We start from the raw sequence: 16,037 nt of genomic DNA, 5'->3' as shown, positions 1-16,037 counted from the left end.
ATTGAGGAAAAAACAAAGTATACGGACTATTGATAGTATTGATATTGGAGGGAAAGAAATCTTTCAACAAAAACTAATTAAAGAAGCTTTTGTGGATTATTATACTAAACTATATGCCAAAGAAGAGGTGCAGAATGGACTTATAGAAAAATATTTAAAGGATAAGAGAGTTACAAAAATTACTGATCAACAAAAGGAAAGAATGAATTATCCTATAACAGAGGAGGAGATAACAGCAGCAATTAAACAGCTAAAAACAGCCAAAGCTCCTGGCACGGATGGTTTGACTGCAGTGTATTACAAAACTTTACAAGCTGAAATGGTGGGACAACTTAGAGATTTATTTTGCAATATTCAACAAGGGGGTAAAATACCCCCATCCTGGACAACTGCTTATATATCTTTGATACCAAAAGAACAAGTTGGTCCTAAAAAACCAGAGAACTACAGACCAATATCTCTTTTGAACACAGACTATAAAATTTACGCGAAGGTATTAGCCAACAGGTTGATGCCAGTAATCCAAAAGGTGATTCATGAGGACCAAGCGGGATTTATTGAGGGTAGATACATGAAGGACAATGTAAGGCAAGTAATAGACTTATTGGAATATCTTGATAAGAATAAACAGATTTCTGCAGTGCTGGTCTTTTTGGATGCGGAGAAGGCCTTTGATAGAGTGGATTGGAATTTTCTACTAAAGACTTTAAAAAAGATGGGCTTTGGGGACCAATTTACACAGGCAATTTCAGCAATTTATCAAGAGCAAAAAGCACAGATTATTATTAATGGAAGTTTGACGACAGAGTTTAAAATTGAAAAAGGAACAAGACAGGGATGTCCGTTGTCCCCACTTTTATTTATTTTAACATTGGAAGTCTTGCTAAATACAATACGGGACTCAAAAATTTTGAAAGGCATAATGATAAGGCAAGAGGATTATAGAGTAAAGGCATTTGCAGATGATCTGGTGGTTACCCTATCACAACCAATGGAATCAATAATCTTGATGAACGACATTATACAAGACTATGGTAGAGTTTCAGGTTTCAGAGTGAACTCAAAAAAGACTAAAATGATAGTCAAAAATATGACACAAGATCGTAAACATGAGTTTGAAAGGAGGGCAGGTTTTGAAATTGTACCTAAGGTAAAATATCTTGGAGTTCAGGTTGCAGAATCAAACATGAAATTGTTTCAAAATAACTATGAGGTGTTGTGGCGAGAGGTTCAGAAAGACATGGGGACTTGGAAAAAGCTGCAACTGTCTTTACTTGGAAGAATAGCAGCAGTTAAGATGAACATTTTGCCAAGATTTCTGTTTTTGTTTCAAATGATTCCGGTGCTTAAAAGTGATAAACAACTGAAAGTTTGGCAAACTGGACTTAATAAGTTTGTCTGGAACGAGAAAAAGCCGAGAGTGAAATTGAAAATTATGCAAGATGTTCCAGAAAGAGGAGGCCTTAAACTTCCAAACCTACAGTTATACTATGATGCAGCAGCTTTAACTTTAACAAGTGATTGGTTTGGAAGTAAAAAGGCTGGAATATTGAATGCAGAAAGTTTTGATCTTGAATTTGGATGGCATGCTTACCTATTTTATGATGACAAAGTTGATAAAGTATTTAAAAGTCATATACTTAGAGACTCTTTGATGAGAGTTTGGAAGAAGCACCGACTCAAATGGGATTATAAAATACCGCTATGGCTGGATCTTGGTCATACCTTGTGGAATACAAATATAATGTCACTCGGGGGGTTTTTATACAAAGAGGTTCTTTTTACAGATGCGGGCAGATGGCAGTTGAAGACATTGCAGACACTGTTGGACGAAGGGATTAATTTAACCTGGTTACAATATAATCAATTACAATTGAGATGGAAAGAGGACCAAAAAACTGGTATTATGTTGCATGAGGAAGAATTGGTTAGACATATAAGAGAGAAAGGTCCAATGCATATTAAAAGGCTTTACAATGTTTTGCTAGAAAGGGATTCAGAAACGGAATTAGTTAAAGATTGTATGATTAAGTGGGCACAAAATTTTGAAGAACCAGTGATGTTGGAAACATGGGAAAAAATTTGGGTTCAGAATGTTAAATTTACACAGTCGCAGAATTTGAGGGAAAATTTTTATAAAATGTTTTATAGATGGCATCTAGATCCTAAAAAGTTGTCATGTATGTACCCTAATGTTCAGCCAAAATGTTGGAGATGTGAATGTTTGGATGCTACGTATTATCATGTTTGGTGGACCTGTAGGAAAGTTAAGGCTTTTTGGATAAAAATATGGTGGGTCATGCAGAATGTTTTGAAGAAAAAAATTCAATTTTCTCCACAATTGTTTTTATTGGGCATAGTTAAGGGTTTTACACGGGATGAAACAAAATTAATATTGTATATGATAACAGCAGCAAGATTGTTGATAGGTAAATATTGGAAGAATGAAGCTTTGCCTACTATCGAGGAATGGACTTCGAAGATGGCTAGTTTTGCAGAGATGGCGAAGATTTCAGCATATTTAAAAGATTGTTCACAAGAGACTTATGAATGGGAATGGAAAAGGTGGATAGAATATGTTCAGAACAAATACCAAATTAGAAAGTATCAAATAGCTTTTATTTGAAAACAATGTATTAGAAATATTTTAATATAAAGAGACAAAGAGGGAAAATTATGTAGGGGGAGGGATGGGTTCAGGTATATATATCAGTGTTATTAGTTATGAGTACATAATAGGGAAGTCTGGGGGGGGGAGGGTTAGGGAGGGTTAGGGAGGACGGGAAGTTTGGGGAGGGAGGTGGGGGGGTGAAAAAAAAGGGGTGAAAATGTAATTGTAAAACTTTTGCAATAAAAAAAAAAAAAACAATTCGTAGGGTGGTATAAAAATCCAACTGTCCACGGTCCAAGTGCTTTTGAGGGATCTCTTGTGCTTGAGTCAATCAAATTGGATATAGTTTAAAAAGAACCAGTTCCAACCTTACATGCTTTTTTCCATCTTCTTCCAGTGGGTCAGCCTTTATAGTTAGCTTCTGCTTGGCCCGATTGTGGTCAGGATGAGGTATAATAGTTCCAAGCTGAATTCAGGCAAGTCAGAGGACTTTGATTGATGATAACACTATCCAATTGGAAGAGAGAGTTACCAGCTCTATATAGGATTGCCCTCCCTCTGAAAGAGCAGATTCACCTCTTGGGGGTGTTTTCTCAATTTCACATTTTCTCTGAAAGTTCAGGTGGTTCCTAAGGATGAGCGACATCTTCTTTTAGCTGAATTACATTCCCCTTTCCTGGATAGGACTGCTTTGCCCTCCATGATTCATACTACAATTGCTTTCTGTGAGGATGTCACTGAGGGAAACCAGAACATTGCAATGGGTCCAGAATGTTGTGATCAGTTTTCTGATGGGTGTTCCTTTTGATACTTGTTCTGGCTCAGCTGCACTGGTTTCACAATTTTTGAAGGCCAAATTTACATTGATTTAATGCAGGGGTCCTGAAACTTGGCAGCTTTGTGGACTTCAATTCTTAGAATTCTCCAGCCAGCTATGCTGGCTGGAGAATTCTGAGAGTTGAAGTCCACAAGTCTTAAAGCTGCCAAGTTTGAAGATCTCTGATTTAATGCATAAATTCCTTTATGGCTTGTGTCTTGTGTACCTAATGGAATGGTTTCCACATTATATCACGAAGGCGGGACTCCATGAATCCTTTATGGTGTTATTACTGGTGCCACTGGACCTAGATTAAAAACATCTGGCAACACTATCACTGTGGAATTCCCTACCCTGTGTAGTGTAGACATCACCTTCCCAGGGTAATTTTAAGACATAATGTACATTATTGAGCAAACATTCCTTCTTCAAAATTTGCATTGTTTAAGATTTATGCAAAATAGATATTTTGGAGTTTTCCATGTTTTTCACTGCAATTTAAGTAATGTTCTCTTGTTTTATCTGATACGATTAATTGACATTAGTTATGTTAAGTGTTTTTCAATAGTCAATGGAAGGTGACATCCCATGACCATGTGGTATAAATTCGACATTCAATCGATAAGCAAGTCTGTGTTCCTTCTTTTGCCATCTTCTGTATTAAATGTTCAGGGATCTTCAAGGATCCCTCTGAAACATTTACCAATGAAGCAAATCCTATGAAAATAAAGACACTCGCTAAGTACTCCATTGTTTAGTGAGGCTAGTAAGGAGAAAGAAAAGAATCAATGGTGAATTGAATTTTGCTTGGTTTTAAACTGGCTACGAATTTGTGCTTAAAGTGGAATGCTATCACATTTGAGCTAAGAATTCATATGACATTATGTTTTCAAAATTGTTCTTTTGCTTTTTCAGCATTGATAAATCCACTCATATCCAAGCCATTCTCAAAATACCTTAAATTTATTAAGCAGCTTAAAACTTACAATATGACCAATGATGGGCAGCTTGCGTATAAATCTGAAGAACCATTTTTTAAATCGTGATGTTAAACCTAAGGGGAAGAAAAAAAAAACAAGATTATTTTTTTAAAGGAAAAAATATCCAAAAACAGCTCTGAGACACACAACACACACACATTTACAAAATGTGTAAAACTTTCACAGAAAAGCTAGAAAGGCAGATTTGTAGGTATCTACAAATCAGGCTTACATTTTTAAATCTTTTGTGGATACTATTAAAATTAGACTGACAAGAGCAGACAAGAATATTCCACTATCATGTAAATGTCTATGGAGATTCTCAGTCATCCAGGTTATGATTGTCTTAAAGGTGCTTTTTCTTTTCTTTTTTTTTTTTAAAAAAAGTTTTTTATTTTGAATACATTAAAACAAGACACAAACACATCATTTATATATGTATCACTTTTTCCTACAGCTATTTAGAAGTGATCTCTCTTGCTATTTACATCTATTTACACATATTTTAACTTTGTCTTTATTCAACAATTATTTTCCATCTTTCTTTATTTCTACATTGTACCTTGATCTTCAACATTTTTCTCCTCTCTCCTTTATTCCTCTTTCTCATTTTTCCTATTCTCCAACCATTCATACCATCTACATCCCACACTTTGTAATATTCTGTATCCTCTTTCTCCTTGAGTTCTTTTGTTAATTTATCCATCTTTGTGCATTCTAAAATTAAATTAAACTAAATTAAGTCCAAGAAGCTTCTTGGATGAGAAGTGAACCATCTTCAAAGAAAAACAAGGAAGTCCAGCTGCCTCTTTAAAAAGCACCTTTAGGACCATCCTGTAAACCAGAGGTCTTCAAACTTGGCAGCTTTAAGACTTGTGGACTTCAACTCCCAGAATTCTCTAGCCAGCATAGCTGGCTTGAAGTCCACAAGTCTTAAAGCTGCCAAGTTTGAAGACCTCTGCTGTAAACTGATGTACAGGTAGTCCTCTACTTATAACCATTTATTTGGCAACCATTCAAAGTTATTGAAAAAACTGACTCATGACCAATCCTCACACTTATGACTGTTGCAGCCTCCCAAGTCATGAATCAAAATTCAAGTGCTTGGAAACTTTTCATCTGTTACAGTACCTCTGGGATCCTTATGTTGACCTTTCCAGCTGGCTTCCGATAAGCAAAGCCAAATTCACTTAATGACACGATTCATTTAACAACTGCCGTGATCCATTTAACAATGGAAAACAAGGATGTTAAATCATGTGGGACTCGTTTAGTAAACCACTTTGCTTAGCAATGGAAATTCCAGTCCCAATTATGGTCATAGGTTGAGGACTGCCTGTAGTACATCCTGTAAGTCTACAAAACCCTTCTATCGTTTTTCAAAATAAAAAAGCATTTAAAAAAAAAAAAAGATTCTCCAAGAAAATGATACAAGTTTAGGATTTTCCAAATTTCCTTGGCTTAGCCATGAGATTGAAATAGTTTTAAGATGATCTCAAGGGAGCTGAAGGCAATTAATGGAATCTGCCACTTATGCTGAAGAACTACGTTGCTAAGTGCAAAACTTCTTTTTAATTTAAAACAATCAGGTTGGAGCCACTTCCTCATCCTTTTTAATATGTAGCTCCATCATAACCTCTTGGAGAAGAGGGAAAGTAATCGAAGACTTCATGTGCTCAAACACGTATGTTTGCATTTACATTACAGTAGTGGCCAAAATTGTGGAAACCTTTTGGGAAAAGTGTATTTTCTAAAACGAGCTAAAAACCCCACTTTTTTTTTTTTTTTTTTTTTGGAGTAGTACCATAAAATTATGTATCAATGGAAAGATAATTTAATCAAGAATATAATACAATAACTTTTATGAAGGATTTCCTATTAGAATAGCAGTTACAGTATAAAGAAGAAAAGTGAAACACATAGAAAAAATGAGATATACAAAAATTATCACCGTGTCAGTTAATTCTTAGTTGGGTAACCTTTAGGATGAATTACAGCCTTACAACGTCTTCTCATGGAGTGAACCAAGTCTTTTAGTTCTGCAGCTGTTATAATGTGAACGATTGCTTCTATTAACTGGGTTTTATTGCTGGGTCGCTTCTGGCTAACAAGTTTCTTTAGTCGGCTCCATAGATTCTCAATTGAGTCTAGGCTATTCCCAGGCCATTCCAGCAGTGGAATATGATTATCTTGAAACTCCCCCCCCAAAAAAGTGATGTAATTAGCCATCAACCCTAAAAAATACACTTTTCCCAAAAGGTTTCCAGAATTTTGGCCACTACTGTATCTATCCTGCAAAACTCAAATTAACAAAAGGAGTTCTTTGAAGACTTTCAAATTCCAATTGGCAGAAAGAAACTGGCAGCAATGGAACAATTAACCCAATTTAACTTTAAAAAAAAAAACAACCAACAACTGAACATTGCCCACAAAAATAATGAACCAGAGCAGGCATGGAAAATTATTTTCTATAAAACATGACAGCAAAACCAATACACAACCATCCAGATTCTAAATTAATAGGTTTGTTTGCTAAATACTTCCAAAGAACTGCAAATAAGTCCATGTTTTAATTTTTTTAAAGCAACAAGCTCCCTGCTCTCTCTTGACCAATGTTTATTGTGCACCATCAAGCCAGTGTCAACTCTTTAGCAATCACACAAATGGATTTTCTCTCTGAGGTTCTGCATCTAACCTGATATTTCAGATCTTCTGATGCTGCGGTCGCTGACACTTTCACTGAGTCCATCCACCTTGATGTTGGTCATCCTCTTCTTTTTCTTTCCACCTTTCCCAGCATTTAAAGCCTTCTCGAGAGGTAGGTCGACACAAAATGTGCCCAAGATAAGGTAACTTGAGCCTCCTCATTTGTGCCCCCAGTGAGAACTCTGAATTGATTTGTTCAATGATCAATTTATTTTTATTTTTTTGGCTCTCCACAATATTCTCAGAAGTCTTCTCCAATAACGAAGTTCAAAAAGGTCAATATTCTTCCTATGTCAGGGGTCACCAATCTTTCGGATCCCAGGGACCACTAAATTCATAATTTTAAATCCTATGGACTAATATGATCTGCCTAATGACTGGCTGGGTGGGCGTGGCTAGGTGGTCACGTGACTGGGTGGGTGTGGCCAACTCGATGTCACTCACGTCGAAGGGCGCCTCGGAAGCCCCTACTCACCCCTCTCCTCCCAGCCACTCTTCGCCTCCCCGCCGGGGCTCCTTAGGGCCTCAACAGGAAGCAGTTGTTGGAGCTAAGCACTCATTATGAGAAAGAGTTGGCAAAACAGCTCAGTTCAGATTGGATCTGACTGAGAAGGAGGCTCAGCAGAAGCACCTCACTGAGGACTACGAGCATAGGCTTTCCAAGCAGAGGGAAGACCTGCGGGAGTGCAAGACCAGGTACCAGCACTAAGATGGTCAACCAGTTCCAGGCCATGATGCAGTCCCACTGGAACCACGCATGAAGATTAAAAACAGTACACTATTAAAGGTAAAGGCTCCCCTCACACATATATGCTAGTTGTTCCTAACTCTAGGGGGCGGTGCTCATCTCCATTTCTAAGCCGAAGAGCCAGAGCTGTCTTGACGATGATTCCATGGTCATGTGGCTGACATGACTAAACACCGAAGGCGCAGAGCGCTGTTACCTTTTTTTTTTTAATTTGATTTATATGCCGCCCTTCTCCGGAGACTCAGGGCGGCTTACAATATGTTAAGCAATAGCCTTCATCCTTTTGTATATTTATACAAAGTCAGCTTATTGCCCCCACAACTGGGTCCTCAATTTACCTACCTTAGAAAGGATGGAAGGCTGAGTCAACCTTGAGCCTGGCGAGATTCGAACCTGCAGTAATTGCAGGCAGCTGGTCTTAATAACAGGGTGCTTTAGACCACTGTACTACCAAGACCTTCCCACCAAAGTGGTCTCTATTTTTCTACTTGCATTTTTACGTGCTTTTGAACTGCTAGGTTGGCAGAAGCTGGGGCAAGTAATGGGAGCTCACTCCGTTACACCGCGCTAGGGATTCGAACCGCCGAACTGCCGACCTTTCTGATCGACAAGCTCAGCATCTTAGCCACTGAGCCACCGCGTCTATTACACTATTATACTTTTACACCTAATAGTACACTATTACGATACTCCAAAGCACTGCGAATTGTTAAGATTCCTCACATGAAGGAGATGTGACCCTTACTTTCTGACTGGAAAAGAAACATGTGTAACTTCACAATCAGCAAGGTAGCAGCAGCTGTTGATGCGATGACTTGCCATGGTTCCAACCCGGAGCATTTTTCATTCACCACATTTCTTGTCTGGTTTACGTATTGCAGGACGATATGATGGTACAGAGTAAGAGTCTCCTGGAGAAGAGAGCAGACAAACCACAAAATAGAATGAAACCAAATGTCAATGAATAAACTTACATGTTCACATTTTTTTTTTGACAACATTTTTAGCTGACTTCCCTAGACAAGTTACAAAAAAAAGACTGCACAAAAAGAAGAAAGTGATCTGGGGAGAGTTAACAATTTGTCCCAGACAAAAGGCACTTCAAACAAATGAAGCTCACATGGTGGTTATGCTGGGGAATTTCTGAGGAACTTAAAAGACCTTAATTACTTTGGTTCCAACCTATTAATGAAAATTTGTGTGGAATCGGAATTGCAACAAAAGCCTGCAAAGCTTTAAGAATGTTTGTATCACATCCCTTTGATACAGCTTAGAGAGTGCTGTAAAGCACTATGAAGCAATATATAAGTCTAAGTGCTATTTTATAATATTTGCCTTCATTCGTCTAAGTGCTATTGCTAGACTGGAATTGTAGTCCACAGATCTTAAAGTTGCTGAGGTTGAGAAACACTGGCTTAATAAATAGGAGTATAGAATCAAAAGTAGCTCATTGAAGCATCAGAAAATAGATGTATTTATCAAAGTACCCCCTCTTCAAGGCAAAAGGTACAATAAAACTATTGTGATAGAGATAAGCAAAAGTTGTACCATTCATCTAAAGATAAATTTAAAAGTGATAATATATTTAAAAGTAATGTCTTCTTCAAGTTTAACTTACTTTCTGATAACTTCAAGGATACTATATATATCCATAATAATTTTCTTGAAAATATGAAAGTGGTTTACACATGTCTTTGTGTAGGGGTATTTGAGGGAACCAAACAGTCTTGGATGAGAGTTGAAACGAATAGGGAGATCGTATCAGCTCTCTTGGAAAGGACTTCAACTGGGGTGTTGCTACTTAAAAGGTACTTTGGGTAGCCATCAACCTAGCGTCTTTAGATATGAAAGATTTGCAATGATTTACAATTATGATTGCCAAGTAGAGGCACATTCACTACAAAGCAATTCCTTGCATCAGTTCTCCTTGAAAAGCTGGTTTGAGGATTTCAAATCTTGAATAATTCATCGTACCTACAAACAAGCTTTGAAAGCATCGGAGGGCATTAAATCATCAACTTTATTATGTTCCTGATTTAAGTGCTACCTGGCACAAGCCTCTGGAAAATACTAAATGCACTACAACTTTCCTCAACTGGGTACTTTCCAGACATATAGAAATACAAGCCAATTTAGGTGAAAATGATAAATATAGAGCCTCAATACATTTGGAAGGCAGGTAGCTGGAGACAGCTAGAAATACTTTTTTTGTGTGAGAATATAAGCAGGCTATCAAAAAGTGTAGTGTGTCACCAAAATGAGCATTAATCTAAACAGCCTTAATGTTCTTAGCAGAAAGTGGCTGCATCAACCCTTCAATTTTTTTAATATATATTTAAAGCTGTATAAGAATGGACTTTCCCCATGGAAATATGCCTCCAGATTGCATAAATGCTGCACAAATGACTTCAATCTAGATAACATCGATATGCAATGCAAGATATTTTGCATGATGACCTTGAGATCCAACACAACAATTTAGTTTCTGATTTACTATCATTATATCCTGTAAGCAAAATGAAACCAATACTCTACTGCAAGAACTGTGCTAAAAGAAAATTATTTTTAACATCATTTTAAGAACATCATGAGCTGCAATAAAAGCAGATCCATAATTTTCTATTTCAGTATAGCCTTTTATGATTACATAGTATTCCCCAAGCTTTGTCAATGAAGTCTATTTTATCCAGCTCTCAGGAAAGCTTTGCTCCAGAAACACACATTAGTGTTGGTGCATTCTACTCTTCAAACCTGTTCTACAACTTCCAGCTGACTTAAGCTCATTTTAGAGCAGGTCTTACCAAGGTGTGGTATTTTGCTTTAATTGGGATCTGCACAAGAAAATGCATAAATAACTTTTTCCAAATGCATGCTTTTCAAATGTGTTCAACGAGGATTTGCATCATTTCCACACAACATGGCCAGCATTTGAGAACGATAGGAACTATAATACAATGCATCTAGAACAGGGGTGTCAAATTCAAGGCCCATGGGGCGGATCCGGCCCATGGGGTACTTAGATCTGGCCTGCAGGATCACCCTGGAAACCAGTTAAGGACCAGCGACAGAGCTCCGTTTTCGCTGGCAGAGAGTTGCAGGAGGCTGTCCCAGCCGAAAACAGAGCTCAAGAGCCCATTTTTGCTGGCAGAGCACTTGGGCCACCACAGGTGCCCCCGACACGAGTGACATCAAGATGGCCACGCCCCCCCTCCTCCCCACTCCCACTCTAAGGTCAAACACAACCCTGATGAGGCCTTCAAGTTTGACATCCCTGATCTAGAAGGAATCAAAAGTAGCATGGCTGTCCAGAGTTCTACTCCATGCAGCTTCAAGCTTAATCCCTGTATTATGGATATTCCATGTCAACTATTAAAATTTTAAACCTGTAGACTAGGAGTGTCCAACCTTGGCAATTTTAAGATTCGTAGACTTCAACTTCCAGAATTTGTCACCTAGCAATTAAATTAAATGAGACAGTGGACAAATATTTTTGATTAGGGAAAGGGCTATTAATGTCAGTATTTATATTTACATTAACAAATGAGGCTTCATTCAATTTTGTTTTACTGATGTGGTGTTCTTCATCGTATAATAATTCTAATTTAAACTTGTACGCCGTCTGACTCTCAGCAACTCTGAAATCCCATTTAGGAATTTGTTTAGTTGAATTGTTTAAAGTCACCTTGAGGCTTACAGACCTCTTTATTCATTCTATTTACTTAATTTAATAACACATATTGCTTTTCCCATAGTCTCATGAGTTCCTAGATTTTTACCGCTTATTTTAAAGCTATGAAAAATATAATTTAAAACTCTTTTACCTTGATGAATCAAGACAATTAGGAAGAGAGAGCAAGGAGTGTGCTAAAGACTTGGTCTGGGGCACCTTAAAGGCAGAAACATCAGGCAATCAAAACCCTACACTGACACTACCAATCAGTGGACAAGACTGACTTGATTTGCTTGACTTGATATTTGCTTGTTCTATTTAGGTCCTCAAACTATGGCTCACAGGCCGGATACAGCCCACCAAAGCCATTAATCCGGCCCGCGTGGGACCATGAGGCTGCCCCGCCCACATCACCTCACCTACCCACCAGCCCCCACCTGCCTTCTGGAGGCCAAGGCGGCCAAAAACAGGACATGAGGAGGCCTCGGGAAGCCAAAAACGGACCCGTTTTTGGGCAGCATAGCATTACTCCCCAGCTCGAGAGAGAGAGAGAGAGAGAGAGACAGAGAGACAGAGAGACGGAGGGAGAAACACACACACACACACACAAGTCCCTCACATACATCCCAAGGCAACCACATCCCTTCACTAACCTACTTTCCACCCCCAGGTGCATAACAAATCAAAGTGTAATTTGTGTGTATTGTTTAATGGACTGCTAAATTGGCCATGCCCACCCAGTCACATGACCACCTAGCCACGCCCACCCACTCCGGCCCCCCACAACATCCTGAGGGACCTTGAATTGGCCCCGTTTAAAAAGTTTGAGGACCTCTGATTTAGACAGTGGTCCAAATTACTTAAGGAAAAAGGCACAATGCAGGAAGTCCTTCACTTATGACCACAATTGAGGCCAACGTTTCTGCTGCTAAGCAAGGTAGTCGTTAAGTGAATTTTGCTCCATTTCACCACTTTTCTTACCACTTTTGTTAAGTGAATCACTGCAGTTGTTAAGTTATTAACACATTTGTTAAGTGAATCTGGCTTCCCTATTGACTTTGCTAATCAGAAGGTCTCAAAAGGGCATCACATGACCCCGAGACATTATGACTGCCATAAATATGAGTCAGTTGCCAATCGGCCAAATTTTGATCACGTGACCTTGGGGATGCTGCAATGTTCATAAGGGTGAAAACTGTCATTAGTCACTTTTTTCAGTGCCATTGTTAACTTTAAATGGTCACTAAATTAATGGTTGTTATGTTGAGGACTACCTGTATCAAAACAAGCTGAAAGCAATAACATTTCTTTAGGGCTATCTGGAACTTCTACAACCAACCGTGCCTTCATCCCTTGGCTTGTCTCCAAGCTATTCATTTTCTTGCCTTCCAGATTTGGCTTGAGTACAATATATGGCTGTGGAAGTTGGACCATAAGAAAGGCTGAGCGCCAAAGAATTGAGGCCTTTGAACTATGGTGCTGGAGTCCCTTGGATTGCAAGGCGATCAAACCGGTCAGTCCTAGAGGAGATCAACTCTGACTGCTCTTTAGAAGGCCAGATTCTGAAGATGAAATTCAAATACTTTGGCCATCTAATGAGAAGGAAGGACTCCCTGGAGAAGAGCCTAATGCTGGGAACGATTGAGGGCAAAAAAAGAAGGGGACGACAGAGAATGAGGTGGCTGGATGGAGTCACTGAAGCAATCGGCGTGAGCTTAAATGGACTCCTGGGGATGGTAGAGGACAGGAAGGCCTGGAGGAACGTTGTCTATGGAGTCGTGATGGGTCGGACACGACTTCGCAACTAACAACAACAACATTTATATTTCTTCTACATTTCTATGTTTTTCTAGCAACACCTATAGACCAATTTGCTTTGTCTGCAGCAGTAAACAAATTGCATATCTTTGATGTTCCTTTAAAGGCAATTTCAACAGAATTATCTAGAAAACCAACCGGTAAATCTGTCTGTTTTGTGCACAGATGCCTTTTATCTAAAAAACTTTTCTTTTTCCTTTTAGAGAGGTTCAAAGTCCCATCTGCTGCTTATTAGGCTGTTTACACAGATCTAATCAGTAAATCACGCTAAGGTCATACCTTCAACCAGATTACCCAAGATAGCAAATCTCTGACTTGCACTCTGGCTCCACAATTAGCCCCAGGTATATTATATTGCCAAATCTTTTTACAGCAATTTTGCACAATATAGAACAGAATCAGAAAGGCAACGATTCCATCTGCCCTGATTTAGCCTTCCAATCTGTCCTCTTGCACATTTGAACAAGCAATCATTCTAATACCATGTTTCCCCGAAAATAAGACCCTGTGTTATATTTCTTTTGAACCCTGAAATAAGCGCTTGGACTTATTGCCATGCGCTCAAAAGCCCGATTGGGCTTATTATCAGAGGATGTCTTATTTTGGGGGAAACAGGGTATGACCACAGTCACGTTAAACTGGATTCTACCTGTTAAATCTTATTTACCCTTCACAGAAAGAACAGTCAATTTTATTCATTAGTACGTCTTGGAGAATCAGTTTGTCCCAGCATGTAAAGAACTGAGCTATGCAATGGCTTTAAGAAATGTAGCTTCAAGTCTCTGCTATAGACTTAATAAGTTTGACTCACATACATCACACCAAGCTATGTTGTCCATCCCGGTCTAGGCTGAGCCATCAGAAAGTTAACAAGTTGTAACTGGTTTAACCATAAGAAAGTGATTCAAACAACTGGGAAGACAGGTACAACACTCAATCAAGCCTACAAGCTTCGGGAGAAATACAAGGATGGTATTTATGATATGATGGTATGATAGCCCAGAGTACAGCATAAAGAGTTCAGAGACCCTGTGGTCTACAGAATCTAAACAAGAGTTGGAACTAAAAGAGGTAGGACTAGAAGGTGGACAGCCAATGGCACGGGTCTAGGAAAATTGGCAAGGCAATGGCAGATCTTTGCTTCCCAAGGAGCTAAGCAGATAGCTCTATCCAGTTGCTAGTGCAGTCCTGTGGCTAGGTGCCCTGAGAACATCTGAATTCTCATTATCTGAATCTCAGATAGCGCCTACTGTCGGTCGGTCCGTCTGTCCGTCTGTCTACCAGTGGTGGGTTGCCCCGGTTCGTAAAACCGCGGGGAGACTCCGCCCACCCACCCAGATGTAGTCATAGATGATCTGCACATGCGCAGAAGCATGCGCAGAAGCTAGGCGCACATGCGCAATCCCATTGCAAACTGGTAGTAAAGGTAAGTAGAACCCATCCCTGCTACTTACCTATGTATTTATCTACCTACCTACCTACCTACCTATTCTTGTCTTGTTGTGACCCAAAACATTAGACCCAATAAGCCACAGTTGAAAAATTGGGCTTAATGTTGCAAAAAAAAAAATGTGTATGACCTTTAATAAGATTCTATGCTTCACCTGGGAAATGGGACTAATATTCATTGACTGCTGAATGATCACTGGTAGAAAGTCCTTAAAGTAGCAGAAAATTAGCAGAAATTCCAAAATTTGGTGCAAATGAAATCTTTTTTTGTTCCGACACCCAAATACCAAATTTGGGAGTGTATATTCTTTACAAATAACAATGACAGTTCATGATTAAGAAGCATGAGAGAAAATTCATGTTAGAGGTGGGTAGCATGGCACCTCACAGCTATTGTGGATGGGAATGCACAACACCTCAGCAACCCCCTATATCTATTCCTCTCACCACTATAGTATACCTATCTTCAGTTTTTTTATCATGCCCTTTTAATTCTTAATACAAAACTCTACCTCAAAAAGAACTCAAATGTACATAACCCAGTGGTGAAATCTAAAATTTGTTACTACAGTTTCTGTGGGCATGGGTTGGTGGTGGGGGTAATGTGACTGGGTGGGCGTGGCCATTTTTTTTTTATTTTACTTTTAAAACCATTTTTTCTATAACCTCTTCGGCAAAGAGGTTGTAAAAAAATGCTTTCAAAAGGCTCTGACGATCCCAGCTGAGTTGCCTGATCGGCAGAGGCTTTTTTTCTTTTAAATGCCTCTGATGATCAGGCAACTCAGCTTGGATCGTCAGAGGCATTTAAAAGAGAAAAAGTTGTAGAAAAAGTTGTAGAAAAAATGCTTCTAAAAGTAAAAAAAAGCCTTTGATTGTGCGGCTCAGCTGGGCATGGGGGGCAGGGATTTTTGCTACCAGTTCTCCGAACCACCCGCCTACATCGCTACCGGATTGCCTGATCTGGTCCGAACTGGGACCATTTCACCCCTGACATAACCAAAGTCAAAATCTGAATATCTATTTAATGAATGATATCCAGTAATTAAACCAAAGGACCTGCAAGTCAGAAAGAAGTATCAGAATCATGTATTTTAAGAACACAAATACATTTACCAGATTTGAGAGTTATTAAGTTATATATACCTTGAAGACTATCTTAAAAGTCCATTCTCTAAAAATGCTGATCCTTTTACTTTTTTTTCATCTTCTAATTACCCGCTATACTCAACATTATCATA

The 16,037-nt window shown here is 38.8% G+C and overlaps 1 protein-coding gene across 1 annotated transcript in view; it reads right to left on the bottom strand.

Moving 5' to 3' along the window:
• Positions 1–16,037, bottom strand: part of SGPL1 (sphingosine-1-phosphate lyase 1) — a 53,702-nt gene that overhangs the window by 27,978 nt on the left and 9,687 nt on the right. The window contains exons 2-3 of the mRNA XM_034426022.3: positions 8,608–8,773; positions 4,415–4,482 (exon numbers count right to left, since the gene is read on the bottom strand). Coding sequence (XP_034281913.1) covers positions 4,415–4,482; positions 8,608–8,773 — 234 coding nt within the window. The remainder of the gene's footprint in view (positions 1–4,414; positions 4,483–8,607; positions 8,774–16,037) is intronic.

Source organism: Pantherophis guttatus, chromosome 6 (genome assembly GCF_059756535.1).
Source record: "Pantherophis guttatus breed Tessera chromosome 6, ASM5975653v1, whole genome shotgun sequence".
NCBI classification, from domain to species: Eukaryota; Metazoa; Chordata; class Lepidosauria; order Squamata; family Colubridae; genus Pantherophis; species Pantherophis guttatus.
The sequence above is the reverse complement of the archived record's forward strand: the minus strand, read 5'-3'. Positions and strand labels throughout refer to the sequence as shown.